This window comes from Aquarana catesbeiana, linkage group LG09 (genome assembly GCF_042186555.1).
Source record: "Aquarana catesbeiana isolate 2022-GZ linkage group LG09, ASM4218655v1, whole genome shotgun sequence".
NCBI lineage: Eukaryota > Metazoa > Chordata > Amphibia > Anura > Ranidae > Aquarana > Aquarana catesbeiana.
This window is the reverse complement of record NC_133332.1, coordinates 252,599,129-252,620,563: the sequence shown is the minus strand read 5'-3', so window position 1 is coordinate 252,620,563 and position 21,435 is coordinate 252,599,129. Positions and strand designations below refer to the sequence as shown.

The 21,435-nt window shown below is 43.5% G+C and overlaps 1 protein-coding gene across 1 annotated transcript in view; it reads right to left on the bottom strand.

The window, feature by feature from the left end:
- Positions 1–17,229, bottom strand: part of GNL3L (G protein nucleolar 3 like) — a 32,211-nt gene extending 14,982 nt beyond the window's left edge. The window contains exons 1-8 of the mRNA XM_073600190.1: positions 17,111–17,229; positions 16,990–17,027; positions 13,897–14,007; positions 10,974–11,090; positions 9,939–10,022; positions 6,052–6,187; positions 4,742–4,845; positions 2,343–2,487 (exon numbers count right to left, since the gene is read on the bottom strand). Of these exons, the coding sequence (XP_073456291.1) occupies positions 2,343–2,487; positions 4,742–4,845; positions 6,052–6,187; positions 9,939–10,022; positions 10,974–11,090; positions 13,897–14,007; positions 16,990–17,027; positions 17,111–17,123 (748 nt within the window). The 5' untranslated portion in view covers positions 17,124–17,229. The remainder of the gene's footprint in view (positions 1–2,342; positions 2,488–4,741; positions 4,846–6,051; positions 6,188–9,938; positions 10,023–10,973; positions 11,091–13,896; positions 14,008–16,989; positions 17,028–17,110) is intronic.
- Positions 17,230–21,435: the final 4,206 nt, after the last annotated feature.

Sequence of the window (21,435 nt, the reverse complement as noted above, 5' to 3'; positions counted from 1 at the left end):
AGCAGTCTTGTGACTTCTATCAGTGTCTGGTTAAAGCTTGTAGGAGGATTTTTCACACTGCACTGGCTGTCCTATCAGGATGCAGGACCCCTGACCCTCTGTCTGGACAGTGCTGATTGGCCCTGTGCTGATCACATGCACTCTCCCAAAAAAAAAAAAAACTCTAGCAATACACACCAAGCTGAGCATGTGCAGCCTGACTCCAGTAACTCTGTCTCATCTCATCTCATTTTGGAGACAATGTAAGAAGGGGAGGATCTGTGCATACAGGATCAAGCAGCCTTTTTACACAATGCAGAGGATTAACCCCTTAGGTTCCACTGCGAGTATAACAAGCATGCTTTACTGCATATACAGACTGATTTTACTGATGTGGGTTTAGTACCACTTTAATGCATTAAGGTAAAAAACAACTACCTCCATGGCAACTGGCTTGCTATGGGCGCATTTGGTGGAGGGGAGGAGCCAGGAGCGCCGGTGGGGGACCTGAGAAGAGGAGGATCGGGGCTGCTCTGTGCAATATAAATTGCACAAAGCAGGTAAGTATAACACGTTTGTTATTTTTAAAAAGATTTAAAATGAGCCTTTAGAATACCTTTAGGGCACTTTCACACTCAGGCCACGCCGCGTTAGCGGTAAAGCGTCGTTAGTTTTGGTGTCGTTTTAGCAGCGCTTTTTCGGCCACTAGCGGGGCGCTTTTAACCCCCGCTAGTGGCCGAAAGAAAGGGTTAAAACTGCCCGTGTTGTGGCGCTTCCAGGCGCTTCCGAATCACTGCCCATGCATTTCAATGGGCAGGGACGGTTTAGGAGCAATGTATACAGCGCTCCCAAACTGCCCCAAAGATGTTGCTTGCAGGACTTTTTGTAACATCCCGCAAGCGCACCGCTCCAGTGTGAAAGCACTCGGCCTTTCACACTGGGGTGGCACGGGAGGCGTTTTTCAGGCGCTTTACATGCGCTATTTTTAGCGCTAAAACGCCTGAAAATAGCCTTCAGCGTGAAGGGGGTCTTAAGCTTTAGCTGCTTTACCTATTCTGAGGTAGAGGGCATGCTCCTTTAAACACATGAGTCAAGGACGTACTGTATATTGTATGGCCTATGGATGTAAGCTACAAATGTTGAATCACATTGTGATTTTGACTTTGTTGGAGATAAAATACATGCACAAATCTATTCGATTTGTGAATATGTTTAACTTCATTAAAATCCTGATACTTGCTTCATTAAAGTGGAGGGCCACCCTAAAAAAAAAAAATTGCATGAAAAATCCTAAAAAAAAAAAAAAAAAAATTGAAAAAAAAAAAAATGTAAACTTACCTAAACCCTTGTTGCTAGGCAGTCTTCCTAATCTGCCTCTTCCTATTCCGCGGCGTGTGCTGCTCCTCGGTGAGCGGTCCCGTTGCCTTCTGGGAACTGTGTGTGTTCCCAGAACACCACGGGGCCATTCACAGAGCGCCGCGCTCGCGCAGTAGGAAACTGGCAGCAAAGCCGCAAGGCTCCACTGCCTGTTTCCCTTAGTTAGGATGGCGGTGCCGGGACCCGAGAGCCGAGGGACGGGTCGGCCTCAGGCGGCCGACATCACAGGCACCCAGGACAGGTAAGTACTTATTTAAAGTCAGCAGCTACAGTGTTTGTAGCTGCTGACTTTTAATTTTTTTTTTTCAGGGACGGAATCCCGCTTTAAAGCGGTGTTCCGCCTGGGGAAAAAAAAAAAGATGAAAAGTCAGCTGCTACAAATACTGTAGCTGCTGACTTTTAACATTAGGACACTTACCTGTCCAGGGAGCCCGCGATGTCAGCACCCCAGCCGATATTTGGATCGGCTATCGGGTGCTGCCGTCACCATTCGTCGTAAGAGAAACCGGCTGTGCATGCACGAAGCGCGCTGTGCTTTCTAACTGGCCTGGCGGCGGAGGAAGGAGGGGCCGAACTTCTTAGGCACGGCGCCACTGCGCTGTCTCCCAGAAGTGGGGAAGGGTACCTCTCAAAAAACAGGTGCACGTTCCTCCCTCCCCCGGAAAGGTGACAAAAATGGGGCACCGGATGGGGGGAGGAAGCAGATCAGCGGATGTTCCACTATTGGGTAGAACTCCGCTTTAAGTCAGTGCACTCTGGTTTCTTTTTATAAATTTTAGGTTAGTACCCAGATCAAGGCCATCAGCAGCAAGCTGTGAGAGCAATCAAAATGAAGTAGAATGAGGTAAAAAAAAAACCTGGAAGATCCACCATGTGACTCAAGTTGCAAACCTTAAGCAATAGAAACACCCTGTTTTGATATACCATCATATGGGGCCTTATAGAGGAATTCTTCCTTCATGTTAGTGGCTTATCAGATATTTTACCTACAACTCCTACGGTTATGGCAGTCTTAATGTCCAGGTTTCTGCAGTAATTTCCAAGAAGTTTCATTAGGCAGTCAGCACCAACACAGGCACCGGAGCTCAGAAGATCCTCAGATGCCTGGGTGACCGGCACCCTGCTCTGTTGCTGTAGAGACAAAAGTGTTACACGTTACATTACGCAAGACACGCAAAAAAAATCAACTGACACACTGTACATCTCTTAAGACATGTTTCCTTAACCACTTGACCTCCGGAAGTTTTACCCCCCCCCCCCCTTCATGACCGGGTCATTTTTTGCAATACGCCACTACGTTACTTTAACTGACAATTGCACGGTCATGCGGACCTGTACCCAAATAAAGTTTATGTCCTTTTTCACCCCCCACATATAGAGCTTTCTTTTGGTGGCATTTGATCACCTCTGCGGTTTTAATGTTTTTACGCTATAAAACAAAAAAAAGACTAGCAATTTTGAAAAAAAAAAAAAAAAAGCAAAATTATTTACTTTCTACTATAAAACATATCCAAAAAAAAAAAATTCTTCATCAATTTAGGCCAATATGTATTCTGCTACATGTTTTTGGTAAAACATAATCCCGATAAACGTATATTGATTGGTTTGCCTAAAAGTTATAGCATCTAAAACTATGGGATATATTTATGGTATATTTTTTTACTAGTAATGGTGGCGATCAGCAACTTATAGTGGGACTGCAATATTGCAGCGGACAAATAGGACACTGACACTTTTTGGGGACCAGTGACACTAATACAGTTAAACTGTCACTGTAACTGTACTAATGACACTGGCTGAGAAGGGGTTAACATCAGAAGCGATCAAAGGTTAACTGTGTGCCTAGCCAGTGCTTGTGTACTGTGGGAAGTGCTTTTAATAGGGGAAAGCATTGATCCATGCCCCTGCTTTGCAGGAACACAGGATCAATGCTTTCCCTACTGATGGAATGGCGATCTGCCTTGTTTACATACTGGCCTAATGATCGATGGGTGCCGGCGGACATTGAGTCTGCGGTACCCACAGATCAGCTCCTACTGTGTATAATCACAGCGGGAGTGGGTCGCCAGCGGCGCTCATGCGCCCCCCCCCCAGACCTGGAGGTGCAGGATCACATACAAAGTATGCGATCCTGCGCAGCAGAGCCACCTTGTCGCCACATATGGAAGTTATACCGTCGGCAAGCAGTTAAAGTGTAACTGAAGGCACTTTTTTTTGTTTTGGATAGAATAGAGAGGGATTAGAACAACTGTCAGTTTTTATTGCGGTCTGTGCCCCTATTAGGGGGACTCACCCATTCTATTCTCCTGATCATTGTTATCACCAAGAGTGAAAGTCAAAGAAAATCCTAAATTTTGGGTTGACATCAAAACACTCATAGGAATTCTTTCAATGGGGACACTAGTTCTGGTGACCTGTTGGGATCCTCTCACTTTGGAGGGATTTCCTCATATTTCCTGTTTTGACAATGGAACAGAAAGTGAAGGAAAACCTCCCAATGGGACACAGACGGCAACATTTTTTTAAACAAATAAATAAAAAAGGGGGGGTTATAACTCTCTCTTACTCTATCCAAAAAGCCTGCTGACTGCTGACATGACAGAGGTGCTCCAGACTCTGGATGTATACTAAAGGTGCTGAATACAATCGCAGCATCGGTGCATCACGATTCAGACGTTCACGATGCTGCACCGATTCTGTGAGCCGGCCGAATCAATGTCTGGTGACGTCATCCGTCGCTCCTGCAGTGCTCTACCTCTCCGGGAGAAACACAGAGACAGAGCCTGTATGGTGGATAAAGCCCCCTCCCCTTCACTGAAGCAGAAAGTCAGCTGAGGAGCTGACAGCCAGTACAGTGCAGGGGGAGGAGCTCAAGGAGACCCAACATCAGGAGAGGCTTCACTGGAGGCACTGGAAGGGGAAAGACACACTGAGCAGCATGGAGGAAGGGGAATCGGCCGACACTGAGAGCAGGTGAGTGCCAGTGTCACTGATCCCATCCCTCCACTACCATCACCCCTCTGCCTGAACCCATCTATTCCTCTGCCACTGATCCCACCACCCTTCTGCCTAATCCCATCAATCCCTCTGCCACTAATCCCACCACCCCTCTGCCTGATCCCATCTATCCCTCTGCCACTGATCCCACCACCCCTCTGCCACTGATTCCACCACCCATCTGCCTAATCCCATCTATCCCTCTGCCACTGAACCCACCACCCCTCTCTGCCTGATCCCATCTATCCCGCTGCCACTGATCCTGCCACCCCTCTGCCTGATCCCATCTACCCCCCTTCCACTGGTCCCTGTTATTTTAATAGCTCTTTTGAGTGCTAGCTTAAAAATTGGGAACAATTTCAAAAACTCAGACACAAAGTATTATTACCAAGTTCTTATTTTGCTGCTGTGTAGAAGCCTTGAAAGCCACAGTAGGGAACTCATTCCTTAAATACTTCAGCCATTTCTCCACTATGGATTTGGACACCAAATCTGCGACCAAGATAAAAGCATTAGTTACATGTAGACATACTCAGGACTTTTTACTTTCTGGACTATATTTGATTTACCAATGGATTAAAAATAATACTTTTTCTTTATTCATAAACATTGCTGCCCAAAACGGAGTATGTGCTTCAAGTTGTCATTAGCGAGCAGACTAAAAAGAGGCTAAGATGAATCATGTCAAATTGTGGCCATTGGCTCTGTGCCAATAATGCAACTTAAAAAAATTATTCTATAACCCAATGTAATTTATAACCAAAACAGCCAAAATTGCATACCAAAAATAAGGGAAAAGTCCACTTTAAAGTGGAACTGAACCAAAAAAGTGATATTCTCCATGGTATAGGACACATCTAAAAATGAAAATTGTGGTTGAAAAGTAAATTAAGAAATTGGACAAAAAATAAACATGTACTTACCTCCATGGTGCAGCAATGCTCCAGCTGTGCCCCGCCAGCTCTAAGCCCGAGAACAGAGCGATCACATGACCGCTGATCCCTCAGTTCTTGGAGTGGAGAGCAGCGACTGTCAGTCACCACCCTCTGCCCCTCCAGCACTCACTGGAGCACTGGGCTGGGGAAGGGATGGTGCAGCTAGCTTCAACTCCCAGCTAAGAGTTTTAGTAAGCTGTCAGTCAGGCAACAGGGTCGATCCCAACAATAGGGTCAGGATCCTTCCAGAGCCTGGAATGGCTTTGTGACATCAGCTGACAGTGGGTAAATAGATGTTTATCTTAATAGGCATGTGTTGGTGACAGAGTCTCTTTAAAATTAGCTGTAAGGTAAGTGTAACTTTTAAGGCCTTAAGTAAGTGTAACTAATAGTTGGAAATCCGAAGAAGCAGGACAGAAGAATTTTGGCCAAACAGCGGCTACATCTAATCAGACGCAGCTGCTGTTCAGGTATTCTGATAGGCGATGGTGCCGACAGTCAGAAATATAATAGATGCAGTGGGAATACAATAGCACTCCATCACCCCATATAGCATGTATAGAAGAACCTTTTAGAAAATCCATGTATGGCCAACTTTACTATCAATGCTAACGTCTCTGCAACAGACTTATTTCAAACTAGTTCTCCCTACACTAGATTTTTCATGTCCTGTTGTGTTCTTTACACTACAATGGCAAAGTTGAACTCTTCTATAGTATTATAGCAGGCTTTATACAGGTATATAAACCAGTCTGGCAAATACCTATTTTATTAAGAACCAGGACCAGCTTCTTATTTGTTCCACTCTGTACCACAGCCTGCTCTACCTGAGGGCATCGGCAGCCCAAAGGATCCCTGGCATCCAGTACTTCCAGGATAACATCAGCAGCCTCAACCACCTACAAGACAAGAGAGACCAGAGGATATGGTTTAAAAAAAAAAAGAGACCATGGAAACCCAAAAGTATAGAAGATTAAAACGGTTTCATATTTATCTTAATGGCCTTACCCTTGCAAAAAGAATGTATGCTTTATTTGGTACAGCAATAATCCAACTTATACCCTGACATTTTGTTACAGCTCATCTTTAACTAAGGCTGGGTTCACACTGCCGTACGGAGCGGCTCACAGCAGGGGTCAGGTGCGTCCATGTTCACCGTTTCAGGTCCGATTTCAGTCAAAATTTTTGTCTGAATTCGGACCTGAAAATGAACAAGAAGAAACACAGGACTCCTGTGCAGATTGCTCCGCAGCTGCTCCGGAGATGTATGAACCAGCTCCATAGAGATCCGGTCACAGAGATACACATGCCTGACAAAGGGGTCCTGCGTGACTCCGAAACGTTGCACCTCTGTGTTGTGATCATGCAATAAACTAAACCGTTTGGATGCCATCCTGTGCTGATCCTTGGTGTGCTGGCAAGTATCTACATTATCTCCACAGTGGAAGCACATGCATTCTAATGGATAGATAAGGGATAGGTGGGTCCGGAGGTAGCCCAATCCTCCTTAAAGGCACAGGGGCTCATTGGACACCCAGCACATAACACAATAGCGGCAAACGTGCCCAGTGTGTCCCCACACCAAATTTACACCAGTAACAAACAGATGGCCCCTGCCCCGACCTATAACTAACTGGCCTATACAGCAAGGAGCACATGGAAGGGCAACGCATGAAAAAGACAAACCCAGAGAAATTTCCAGCTTAACTCACCAACAAGTCTACTTACCAACCGAATTAACCTGTCCAACAGTATGCGTTAAAAACAGGGGTTTAGTTAGCACACATTTGCAAACGCATGCATATGCTGCAATGCTTCTTCATGGCTCCCTGTATTACTTGCCGACCTAACCCTTTTTAACAGATACTGTTGGACAGTGTAATTTGGTGTGTAAGCAGACTGGTTGGCGAGTTGAGCTGAGAATTTTCTCCGGTTTCGTCTTTCATGCGTTGCCCTTCCATGTGCTCCTTGCTGTGAAGGCCAGTTATAGGTGGGGGCAGGGGCCATCTCTTTGTTACTGGTGTAAATTTAGTCAGGTAACATACTGGGCACCTTTGCTGTCTTTGTTGTATTGTGCTGGGTGTCCAATGTGCCCCTGCGCCTTGAAGGAGGATTGGGCTACCTCCAGGCCCATCTGCCCTTTATCTATCCCTTAGAATGCATGTGCTTCCACTGTGGAGACTCTCATAAATGTATAAGGGTTAGGACTGCAAGTAATGCATTTGCAAATGTGTGCTAAGTTAGCCCCCGTTTTTGTTTTTTTTTAAGCCCCCGTTTTTAACGCATACTGTTGGACAGGTTAACTTGGTTGGTAAGCAGACTGGTTGGCGAGTTGAGCTGGGAATTTTCTCTGGTTTTGTCTTTAATGCGTTGCCCTTCCATGTGCTCCTTGCTGTGAAGGCCAGTTATAGGTGGGGGCAGGGGGCCATCTGTTTGTAGCGCACACCGCTATCTCCCGACACTGGAAATCTACCCCCCCCCCCCCCCCCCCAGTTTATTTCAATGGGCCCAGATGCTTAACGAGATAACGGCCATGGAGACACTAGTTACGGAAGACAGCCCCGATCCCAAAAAGTCTGCACCTCCTGGATGCGTTGGGAGGGCCTACAGTGATTTAGATGCTTTTCGAGCCTTAATCTCCCAGTGATTGGCCTTATTTCTTTTTACTTCCAGCAATTTTTTGAACGTTTCTCAGATTACTTTGTTCTCCCTTTTCTCTCTCCCCTTCTCTACCCCCCCCCCTTTTTTTTTCTTTCCCCTCCCTTATCCTTTCCATGTGATACCTTACTGCCACTATTGCGTTACTACTAATTGTAATATTGTCATGTACACAGTGTAGTTGGCAACTAATTCTACTTAACACGTTGTTGCATTTGTTTTTTTTCATTGAAATAGTATATCGCTCTTTTCTGTTGGGGGGGTATCACCCATTACATGTTTTTACTCATCATTTTCAACTGTTATTTCCTGTCCTTGTGTTGAAATACATAACATTTTAAATAAAAAGGATGTTTAACCTAATTAATGATTAAAGCCCAAGTGAAATGAAATTAAAAAATGATGTATATATGTACACACATCTCAGATAGAAACAGTACTTCTGATCTCCATTTTAATTTTAATTCACCATTGAAGTCTCATTTTGTACTCTCACTAGAGTACTGTACCATTGCATATAATGATTTGTGACCAATTTGTATTTCAAAAAGCTCTAGAATATATTTTTTCTCAGTTTTCTGTCCTTCAGGTCTAGTGTTCTAAGCTAGAGTGTAAGCTTTCACTATTTTGTGTTACAGAACTTGTGCAGGATGTCTAAATATGACTGTAGTCCAACCTTTCTCAACCTTGTTGTCATGGAGGAACCTTTAAAATAACTTTCCTTGTCAAGAAACCCCTAGTAATGATTACTATATAAACAGTTGATAGTACAACAGCGATGGTCAGTGGGAACAATGCTTCTTACATTTGTTGTCAGTGGGAGGAATCCCCTCCTTACAGATACTGTAGCTAAGAAAGATCATTGGCGTTGGTGTCAGCCAAGGAACCCCTAGCAACCTCCAGTACAATAGGGTTCCACAGAACCCTGCTTGAAAAATGACTGGTTTGGTCCAATAGGCTCCAGAACTAGGCCTAGTGCACTCAGTAATTAGGACCCAGTAACAGAACTGGTTAGACAAACCCCTTTCCCATTTCTGTAATACTAAATTGCGTGAAGACATTGAAGTGCATGGTTGTTACTCACCTATGGCGAACTAGAGTAGAATAACAGTAAATAGCAATAGGAAATAGGTAATTTAGCATTTCCAAGCAAAAATCAGTCACAATAAATAAAAACACTATAAAAGGACTATAAAGAGATAAAATACAAAAATTGTTCCCTAAACATGGTCTGGGGGGGCAGGAAGACTCAGTTGACCATGTGACCACCGTGATTGGCATGATATGAAGATATTCGCCAGCACACTAAGGATCATCAATTTCATCCAAACGTTTTTTATTAAAGAAGGATCACACCCCAAAACGGTGTAGTACAATGTTTCGGAGCCACGCAGGACTCCTTCATCGGGCATGCGATCACATCACATGCCTGATGATGGGGTCCCACGTGACTCCGAAAGGTTGCACTTACACCGTTTGTGATCCTTCTTTAATAAAAAAAAAAAATGTTTGGACGAAATTGATGATCCTTGGTGTGCTGGCGAATATCTACAATCGTACAGGTTCCAGTATCCAGCTGGCGGTTGCTACAGCACTCACTAGCTTAAGAGCTCATTCCAGGAACATGTGCAATGGCAATATGGACTGTGCACTGTGATTGGCAGTCATAGTGGTCACATTTTGGGAGTCGGTCCAGCCAGCTCCTGATTATTAGTACAGACAAAGATGTCTTTGATCAGGGAGCAAGCCATCAGCACAGAAAGCTCTGTAGCTCATGCATGCATACATGCAGTGTATGGGCATTAAAAGCCACTCTCTTTTGCATTGCACATATGTGTTACATGACCAGCAAGAGGTAAATTGGGCTTTAAAATGTCAACATGTGTTGCTCTCCTAGAAAAATGTAGATTGGTCCTCTTTTAAACAATCAATACATTAACATGCACGGTGAGTTGCAGGTTGCAACACACATTACAGGGTGTTGATGCTGACCTTTTTAAATTCACGATAATATGCTTTCCTGGAACTCTCATTCTCCAGCTGCTCATGTTTCTCCAAGCTCCTCAGATCGGCTTCCTGCACATACAGAAATATTACATTATCACTCTGTTACTGAATATTGAACAAACACAGCTCACCAGACTCAGGATGATCACTATATTCCATATAAATTGAATGGAAAAACATTACTAATGCAAAGAGTTACCAAGTATTATTATTATGCACCAGTTTTAGTTCCACACCAGCTTGAGGGCCAACGTTTGCCTAAACCTGCTCTATAAAATGCTCTGTACAATCAGGAAGCCCAGCCAGGTTGTATATAAAAAAAAATCCATAAATATACAATTCAAAAATAATTTTAATTAGAATGAAATCTAACATGCCCACTTATTACCAATAAAATCCCACCACTAAGGCAAGGATAGATCCTTATAGAATTAGGAAAGTCTCATCTGGGGTAGGCCCAGGTCTATGCTGTAATCTGAATTCAAGAGTATGCCAGGGCAGAAACAAAAAAAAAAAAAAAAAAATGCAGTACATCTAGGCTGTCTACCGCCACTGCCCGTGGTGGTTCCCGGGCTCTCCTGTGCCTCCAGGGAGCCCAGCACCTTGGTAAATGCCCCAAGATAGCAAAGCTACAGAAAAGACAGAGGCACATCCGTTCCGTGATCTCCTATGTAACTAATGAACCCCAAAGCAACGATAATGGTTTCTTCTGGTTTTAGAGCTGTCATTCCCTGCGTGGTACAGCCTGGGAAGTGGCTACTCAAGGACAATCTGTGCTTGATTAGCAGCACTGGAGGAAAGACCCCTGATGTCTCCATAAAGAGGACCTGTCACCTGCTCATGTCATCACATAGAGCTTTTGTTAGCCCCACTGTGATGGCAATTAAAGTGGTTGTGAAATCAGGTTTTTTTTATCTTAATGCATTCTATGCTGTATTGATCACACTTTTAAAATCATGTGGTCACCAATGACCAGAAACTGCATAATAGATCTAGCATCCTGGTTTCAAAAAGAACCACCTTCTGTTCGAACTCCCGCTGCCGCCTCAGCACATCTTTCTGGAAAGTGTCCAAGCTTCTCCTCTTCGCCATCTCTTTCTGCCTGGAAGCCTTTTGCTTGGCCCTCATCTCTTCCACCTGCGAAGAAGGAAAGTCGTTAGTCAGAAAATATATTTCTTCATTAGGTACAGACATCTTGCGTCCAACTCTAATGTTGTCCCAAAGCACCCTGCAAATCAAAGCCTTTTGCCAAGAGTTGCAAAATTGTATCCTTAAAAATACCCACATACCTAAACCTGAGCTCCAAGGAAATATAAATACATCATTTTGTCCATTTAAAGAATTATTAAAATAACGTTTTTCTTACAGATAAAGTACCTGAGATTCCCTCTGTAGAAGCCTCCCGGAAACCAATGCACAGCAGTCCTCAGATTACGAGAGACAGGGGCACTGTAACCCAATTAAGTTGCACAATTTAATCCATCTAATATTGCAAGTTACCCTGGAGCAGAGCAGAGTGTTGATTTTACCTGTGTGCTACTGCTTCATAAAGTGGAAGTAAAGGCAAAACCTAATTAACGCTAAAACTACCCCCACCCATTTTCCAAAGCTATTCTGTCTAACCCTGTAAAGAAAAGATTGCTTTACTTACCTATTCTGAAGCTGCTCCAGTCCAGTCCCAGCATCAGCTGTTAGCAACTGCTTCTGTGTGCAGGAGAGGCAGCCGACAACAGAAGCCCCATAGTAAGTCTATGGTTGACGTCACTTCCCAAGAATTTCCAGCCGTTGTCGGCTTTCTTTCGCACACAGAAGTCACCACTGGAGACCGGACTGGAGCGGCTTCAGACCAGGTAAATATAGCAATCTTTTCTTTACATGGCTATATAGGATAGCTTTAGAATGGGGGTTGGGATTAGATTTAGCGTTTGACTTCCAATTTAAGGACAGAGCAGAGAGATGATTTCACCAGTGTGCAACTGCTCCTTAAAGTGGTTTTAAAGGCAGAAGGGCTTTTATCTTAAACTGATTGTAAAGTCTCGTTTTTTATTTATTTTTTTACATTTAAAAAAAAAATATTTTTTTTTTCAGAGAAGCCTATCTGGCCCCCACCTAACAACTGTACATTTATTTTCTCAGCACATCCCCCACAGTTAGTACCTTTTGTATCTCTTGACCCTCCCTCTTAGATTGGAAGCTCTAAGGAGCAGCGGGGCCCTCTGATTCCTACTGTATTAAAGTGTATTGTATTTGTACTGTCTACCCTCAAGTTGCAAAGCGCTGCATAAACTGTTGGCGCTATATAAATCCTGTATAATAATAAATAACAAACATGTTATAATTACCACTCTGTGTAATGGTTTTGCACAGAGCAGCCTGGATCCTCCTTTTCTCGGGTCCCTCTTTGCTGCTCCTAGCCCCTCCCTCCTGTCGAGTGCCCCCAACAGCAAGCAGCTTTCTATGGAGGCACCCAAGCCGAGCTGCAGCTCCTTGTGTCCATTCAGAAACAGAGCTACAGTTCGACCCCGCCCCCTCTTTCTCCTGATTGGCCAACTGACTTTGATTGACAGCAGCGGGGGGCCAATGGCACTGTTGCTGTGTCTCAGCCAATCAGGAGGGAGAATCCCGGACGGCCGAGGGACTTGTGGACATCGCTGGCTAGAGATCGGGCTCAGGTAGATAAGAGGGGGCTGCTGCACATAGAATGCATTAAAATAAAAAACTTCTGCCTTTACAATCCCTTTAATGTAGTGGTTCTCAACTCCTGTCCTCAGGACCCACTAACAGGCCAGGTTTGCAAGATAACTGAAATACATCACAGGTGATATCATTTTCTGCTCAGTGATTGCAGTATTCTAGTCTGCATCTCCCCAAGGTAATACTTAAAATCTGGCCTGTTAGTGGGTCCTGAGGACAGGAGTTGAGAACCACGGCTTTCATACATTCTATGCATTAAGATAAAAAAAACTTCTGTGTGCAGCAGCCGCCCTCAGCCCCTCCTAATACTTACCTGAGCCATTTGAGAGAGAAGAGAAAGTGAAAGAGAGAGAGAGAGAGAGAGAGAGAGAGAAAGAGAAGAGAGAAGAGAGAAAGAGAGAAAGAGAGAAAGAGAGAAGAGAGAAAGAGAGAGAGAGAGAGAGAGAGAGAGAGAGAGAGAGAGAGACGAGAGAGAGAGAGAGAGAGAGAGAGAGAGAGAGAACAGAGAGAGAGAGAGAGAGAGAGAGAGAGAGAGAGAGAGAGAGAGAGAGTTTAGTATCACTTTAAGGCTGGATTCACACCTATGCATTTTTAGTGCTTTTTGCATTTTGCAGATTTGCACTACAGAATGTGTTCCATAGGAAATCATGTTAAATGGACTGTAGTGCAAATCTGCAAAATGCAAAAAGCGCTAAAACTGCATAGGTGTGAATCCAGCCTAAAGGAACAGAGCAGAGTCAGGAGTTCACCGGTGTGCTACTGCACCTAAAGATGAATTTCAGGCATGGTATAATTTTACAGTTATCTTGGTCCAGCTTGGACCAATGTTACTATGTACTGTATATACCATGGCCAATGACCTTGGAAAACTGACCCTGCTACTCAAGTAATCTCCACTGCTTCTCCTGTGTTGAGTGACTGGCCTGATGCATTTGGAATACTGGATGTCAGCTGCCATTCAGGGAATGCATTCATTCACAAAATGCAAAACAAAGAGTTCTCTTATTGGACATATCAAAGAATCATATCATACAAGTATCGTACATTCAGAAAATGTTTTTCATTCATTTAGAAACGGCAAAGCATTCTCTGTATGGCCTTGTGCTGAGCGGGCCGACCTCCTGTGTTCACAATGCACCAGGCCGGCTTCTCAGCACGTGACTTGGAAGCTAGTGGATTCTTGCTGCAGTTGTCGTGACATTGAAGCCTTAGGCTCTTGGCATACAGGAATAGCAGTGTTCACCCTCACCCTTTTCTTCTTCTGCTCGGCCTCTCTTTTAGCCTGTTCCTTGAAGTGAGTTAGGTTGGGTATTCCAGGATCTTTCTTGACATTTTTCCCGGGATTCTGCGAATGGTTCCCCTGATGAACAAAACAAGACAGTGAACCTCTTATATCCTAGGACGTTATTAAAAACAATTTGCTGAATAGGTAGTGAGAATAATAGTGTATGATGCACTGATGTGTTAGAGCTGTAAACAGTCACATAAGAGACAGCTTAAATCCAGCCATTTTGTGTTTATAGTTTTGGATAAAAAAAAAAAAAAATTAAAGGAACACTAAACCCTGGTTTAACCACTTCAGCCCCGGAAGGTGTTACTCCCCTTTTATGACCAGGCCATTTTTGTGATACGGCACTGCATTATTTTAACTGACAATTGCGCAGTCGTGCGACACTGTATCCAAATAAAATTGATGTCCTTTTTTTTTTCAAAAATAGAGCTTTCTTTTGGTGGTATTTGATCACCTCTTAACTTTGTGGAGTATAACAGATTGGATACTGATATTCGTTCTCTGTTATAAATGGAAGACCCTTAGTGTCATTGACCGAAAGAAGTTGTGGGTACAGGTCTTCTTCTCGTGTCACTCCAGAGAAGCAGCGTATGCATCAGAATTTTAATTTTCCCATGGCAAAAATGTCTTAGGACCTTAAAATGTAACTAAAGGCAAAACTTTTTATTTCTTATTTTGGATACAGTAAGGAAGGGTTATGACCCCCATCAGTTTTTTTTGCGATCTGTATCCCATTAAGGACATTTCCCTTCACTTCCTGTCCCATGGCCAAAACAGGAAGTGAAAGGAAATCCCTCCAAGCTAAGGGAATCCCCGATGTGGCATCAAGGCCACCAGAAATAGTGTCCTTATTGGAAGATTTCCCCTCTATTCCTGTTCTGGTAACAACCCAAAATTTAGGATTTTTTTTTTTCACTGATAAGACAGAACAAATAGAGGAGAATGAATCTTCCCAGCGGGGGCACAGACAGCAATAAAAACCTCACAGGATCCTCTGAAGAAGTCACGTGACGTGACGACACGCGTTAGGAGCACGGGACGCTGCCACACAACAGCTGATGCTACGAGCACGGCGCTCGCGGAGTTTTACCCCCCAGCTGTTTGCTTTTGTAAGTGTACCACTGTTTTTAACATAAATAAAGTGTATTTATTGTACGGGATTACGCTATATGCGGTCTTCTTGTCTTGCTACTATATTATTTCTATGACGGATGATGGGTGGAGAGCCACAGGAGATGAGAGACGGTAGAGGGCTCTACGGCCAGTAGTGTGGACTATACGAGTTCGGCACTCGTGGATTGAGGCTTGCGCTCATCTGCCACAAAGTGAGTGCAACCCCCCCCTCCTCCTTCAGCTCGTCCATCCCCCCAGTGCCATACGGTATTACACTACATGCTGTCTATATGTTCTTTCCGCATGTGACACCACTGAATTTACGAGCCATACCGTCAGCTGCAACCATTCTGGATTCCATATTCCACTGAGTGTCTAACATCTATGCTGTATACCTTACAGCTGTAAGGTAAGGGGCCTGTGTTCACTGAGGTGCCCCCATCAAAGACCACCCCCCTTCTTCACCTGTCAATTTGTTTGGACTGTGATCCAGCATTATTACACCTGGTGGTGGGACTGTCGTTTATATTCAACACCACTAACACAATTTTCTTTTTTTTTTTATATATTTTGAGATCCACGGTTTTTTGATGTTTTGGAATTATATCCTCTTTTGCTATTATTATTCAATCATTACTCATTGATTTGATATATTCTTAGGTTGCACTCTGTATTTTATTGGTCAAGCGTTTCTGATTTATGTTTAAGACCATTCGCTATTTCTTACTCACTAGCTTTTTTGTGTATCTAGTGAGATATGCATTATATGTCACCAGTGTGATTGCCTTTTTTATCATGTGCATTGCTCACTTTTATGTGATTCATTACTACTTTGTCTTTATACTCACACTATTTAGTGCAGCCTATCTATTTGTTCACTATATGCACTAGTCACTTTTTCAGTCATTTATTATACACACTCACCAGTGTGCTGTGTCCGTTTTATATATTTATCTTGCTTTCAGGTCACTTGGCATGGTTGCCAGATCCACTTTAGTGTAGTTCCCCCCCTTTTTGTTCCCATCCCCTTTCCCATCACAGCGCAACTACCAACCCCCCTCTAGTCTTTAGGAATAAAAGTGACACTTTTTTTTTTGTTTGTTTTTAAACAGTGTAAAAATAAAAATAAAAGGCAAAATAAATAGGAAAAAAAAATTCAATATGAATGGCAAAGATGTTTTTATTAAAAATTATGTGAGCAGACCGCAGTTCCTCTTTAAAGACACTTGTTGCTTACAAATTAAAGTAATTTTTGTTTTTTGCTCGAAAATTACTTAGAACCCCCAAACATTTTTTTTATTATATATATATATATATATATATATATATATATATATATATATATATATATAATGTTTGGGGGTTCTAAGTAATTTTCGAGCAAAAAAAAAAAAATAGTTATATATTTAGCAGCGACCCTGGAGAATAAAATGGCGATTGTTGAAATATTTTATGTCACATTGTATTTGCGCACCAGTCTCTCAAACAACGCAATTTTTGGGAAAAAAAAAACACTTTACTGAAAACAAAACAGTAAAGTTAGCCTGATTTTTTTTTTTTGTATAATGTGAAAGATGATGTTACGTTGAGAATCGTGATCTTCTAAGCAAAAAAAAAAATGAGATTCTCATTTAATCCAGAATCGTGCAGCTCTACTAACTAATAATGACTGTATTCTGTATAAATAAAGATTAAGGCCTCTTGAATTGCATTCTTTTGGACAACTACGGTAGCCATACATATGGTATTTGTGAAGTTCCTGCTGTATAAACGCAGCACACTCGCCATAGAGCCACATGGGGCCGCACAGCATGCTGGGATTGTAGTCCCCTCAGAGCTCCCGCCCATTCACTTCAACAGGGCAACGGACTCCATTTCCCAGCATGCCCCGCACTGCCCACACATGGCCCACGTCCATGCTCTCCGCTCTGCCCATACCTGAGGCTTCGCGGCTCCCTTCCCGGGTCTTCTGTTTTCTGCGGGAGTAAAAAACATACACTATGGTGAACAGCAGTTCGCAACGGAAGTATAACAAATCGAGAATAGGATGGAGACTTACTGCGCCGCGACATGATGTCCGGAGGTTGGAGAGCAGTAAAGGGAAGAGTCGTAAACTAAGGGGAGACACATTGGCTGCTCAGGGAGGGCGGGGTTTCCGTGAGGGAAGAACGACAGCCGTTAAGGAAGTCATGTTCTCTCTTGTCAGCCAGAGCTATGAGGTGACCAGTTTATCAGGTTTATCTAAAGACAACCATTTTATTTTTAATTATTGTTTTCAATTTATTTTCCAGTCATGAGTACAGAATAAGTAAAAAAACTCATGCTGTTTTTTTATTCTTTTTTTTTTTTTTTTTTAAGCGTCCCGTTGGGGGAAATTTTCCGTCACTTCCTTTTGTAGAGTCACAACAGGAAGTGGGAGAAATTTTTTTTGAAAAAATGAAGGGTAGAAAATTGAAACTTACAAAGTTGTCCCCCCCCCCACACACACACACACACACACACACACATCCATTGGAAGATTTCTGCACAATTCCTGTTCCTTTTGAATTACGCTTTGTATTTCCTATCACTTTACACCCCCCGATGACAACGGTTGCTAGGACAAATGGGACGCTAATAAAAACCAGAGCAGGTTTTTTTTTTTTTTTTGCAGCTGTAGTAAAGTGCACATTTTTAGGCCTGAAGGTTAGTTAAAACCCCTCAAATATTATCTATTTTCTGAATGCAGAGACCCGGCGGGTTAAAATGGGGAGTAGTTACAGTTTTTTTTAATGTCGCCTGATTTTTAGCGTAACAGTTTATCAAACTCTTATGTTTGTAAAAAAAAAAATACACTAAGCCCCCCCGGTTCACGCACTCAAGTCACATGACAAGTCACGCCTCATGAACTGCAATGGAACCAACCATTTTAATCGGTGAGACCCAAGCCGCTCCGACTTAGAAAACGGTTCCTGCGCTACTTTTGGTGCGTCTTCAATACGACTTGTATTGACTTCCGGCTACTTTCACACTGGGGCGGGGGGTGTTAGCGGTAAAGCGCCACTAATTTTAGCGGGGCTTTACCGCTGTTATAGTGGCGCTCTTTGGCAGCTAGCTGGGCGCTTTTAACCCCCCCCCCCCGCTGGTGGGCGAATAAAGGGTTAAAAGCGCCGCTGCCGAATCGCTTTGCAGGGGCTTCGGCAGCACTGCCCATTGATTTCAATGGCAGGAGCGGTGTATTTACCGCTCCCCCACCACCCCAAAGATGCGGCTTGCGGGACTTTTTTTTCCTGTCCTGCAAGCGCACCGCCCCCAGTGTGAAAGCACTCAGGCTTTCAGACTGGGGTGGATTGAGAGGCGCTTTACAGGCGCTATTTTTAGCGCAAAAACACCTGAAAAGCACCCCAGTGTGAAAGGGGTCTTAACCACTTTAGCCCCGGAAGGTTTACCCCTCCTTCATGACCAGGCCATTTTTTGTGATACGGCACTGCGTTACTTTAACTGACAATTGCGCGGTCGTGCGACACTGTGTACATAAATAAAATTGATGCCTTTTTTTTTCCCACAAATAGAGCTTTCTTTTGGTGGTATTTGTTCACCTCTGCGTTTTTTTTGCGCTATAAAAACATATCCAATAAAACAATGTAAAATATCAAATTTCTTCATCAATTTAGGCCAGGGGTCAGCAACCTTTTTCCATTGAAGGGCCGTATTCAGTGTATGTGAATGCATGGAGGGCCGCATTCACGTGCTAATAAATGAAGATAATAATCTGGACCCCTTTACATTACACAGGCCCCGCACCTCTGGACCCCTTTACATTACACAGCCCCCGCACCTCTGACCCCTTTACATAACACAGCTACTGTACCTCTGGACCCCTTTACATTACACAGCCCCGTACCTCTGGACCCCTTTACATTACACAGCCACCGTACCTCTGGACCCCTTTACAATACACAACCACCATACCTCTGGACCCCTTTACATTACACAGCCCTGAACCCTTGGACTCCTTTACAGTAAATTTCTTCAATTTAGGCCAGGGGTCAGCAACCTTTTTTCATTTAAGGGCCAGATTCAATGTATGTGACTACATGGAGGGCCACATGCACATGCTAATAAATGAAGATAATAATCTGGACCCCTTTACATTACACAGCTCCACACCTCTGGACCCCTTTACATTACACAAACCTGCACCTCAGGACCCCTATACATTACACAGCCCCGCGCCTCTGGGCCTCTTTACATTGCACAGCTTCGCACCTATGGACCCCTTTACATTACACAGACCTGCACCTCTGGACCTCTTTACATTGCACAGCTTCGCACCTCTGGACCCCTTTACATTACACAGACCCGCACCTCTGGACCCCTTTACATTACACAGACCCGCACCTCTGGACCCCTTTACATTACACAGTATAATATAAAAAGTGCAGCGCTGGACATGTGGAGTGAATTATAGGATTAATAAACCAATTATTAAAATAGTGAAATAGATTCTCAAAATCAATATCAATATATCAAATTAATGACACAATCATACGTGTTAATTAAATAAATTGTTTCCTAGAACGTGGACACATAAACTAAAATGAGTGAAAAATTATAAAAGAACATAATAGTCCATAACAGTGTATTTGATGCAAAGTATTCTATGCAGATTTCAGGGATACATCTTCATTGTTCAATGTTGCCCACCACCGAATAGATGAATAAAAGGCTTACCAGAAAGCCTGTGACCACCCTTATTCAAGGGGGGGTCAAAACAGGCTTAACAGATGTGGGGGGACCACCACAGGGATACTCCAAGGGACACCGATGGACCGATGCGTCACGACTCCTTACCGAATCGCCAACCAGCCGGTAACGGCTATGGATATTCTCCCAAATCCTATCCTCACATGGGGCAAGCTTATAGCCTTCCTCGGATCCAGTGCAAAAAGATATGTTTTGTGATGCCAAAAGAAACAAAAAAAGGAGATGCTCCGCTGGTGCAGATAGGTTTGGTTTCTTTTATTAGGCAAAAATTGCGATATATAACTTTAAAAAGACAAAAGAAATAAAGCAAGATAAAAAACGACACTACCGCCGTTTATTTTAAAATCGCGCATGCGCGGTGCGTGCAATGTTGTGACCCGCATTCGGTAAGGAGTCCTGACGCATCGGTCCATCGGTGTCCCTTGGAGTATCCCTGTGGTTGTCACCCCACATCTGTTAAGCCTGTTTTGACCCCCCTGAATAAGGGCGGTCACAGGCTTTCTGGTAAGCCTTTTATTCATCTATTCGGTGGTGGGCAACATTGAACAATGAAGATGTATCCCTGAAATCTGCATAGAATACTTTGCATCAAATACACTGTTATGGACTATTATGTTCTTTTATAATTTTTCACTAATTTTAGTTTATGTGTCCACGTTCTAGGAAACAATTTATTTAATTAACACGTATGATTGTGTCACTAATTTGATATATTGATATTGATTTTGAGAATCTATTTCACTATTTTAATAATTGGTTTATTAATCCTATAATTCACTCCACATGTCCAGCGCTGCACTTTTTATATTATATTTTGTTTTTTGTGCCCTCATATCGGGGTTATAGTGCACAGCAGCAGGAATTTTTTTTTCAATTGTTTTTCAATTTTTCTTCATTTAACACTCATTCACAATTCTATATGCACTTAGCGCAATTTCTTTTCTTTTAACTTTTACATTACACAGACGCGCACCTCTGGACCCCTTTACATTACACAGCCCCTGTACCTCTGGACCTCTTTACATTGCACAGCTCCGCTCCTCTGGACCCCTTTCCATTACACAGCCCCCGTACTTTTGGACCCCTTTTACATTACACAGCCCCGTACTTCTGGACCCCTTTACATTACACAGTCCCCGCACCTCTGGACCCCTTTACATTACACAGCCCCCCCTGCATATCACACAGCCTCCCCCCTGAATATTACACAGCCCTCCCTGCATATTACACAGCCTCCCCTACACACACACCCTGCATATTACACATCCCCTCTCGCAGCTCTGCCCTTTCCTACCTTGCTCCATGCAGAGAGGGAGACAGAGTGGAGCAGGAAGCTGAATGAGAACATGGGAGAGACACACAGCAGTGCTGATAAGACAGGGGGAGCTCCTGGAGTTAATTTTTCATGTTATCAAGCTGGTGCTTGGTTGCTAGGACCACCTAGCAACCAATCACCTTGAAAGTTAACTCCGGAAGCTCCCTCTGTATTATCTGCGCTACTGTGTGTCTAACCCATGTTCTCATTCAGCTTCCTGCTCCTTGCTCTGCTCTTACTTAAAATGTCCGCGGGCTGGGTTCACGTGAATTCATCACGTGCACTGACGGGCCAGACATTTAGCGGTGGCGTGCCATAGGTTG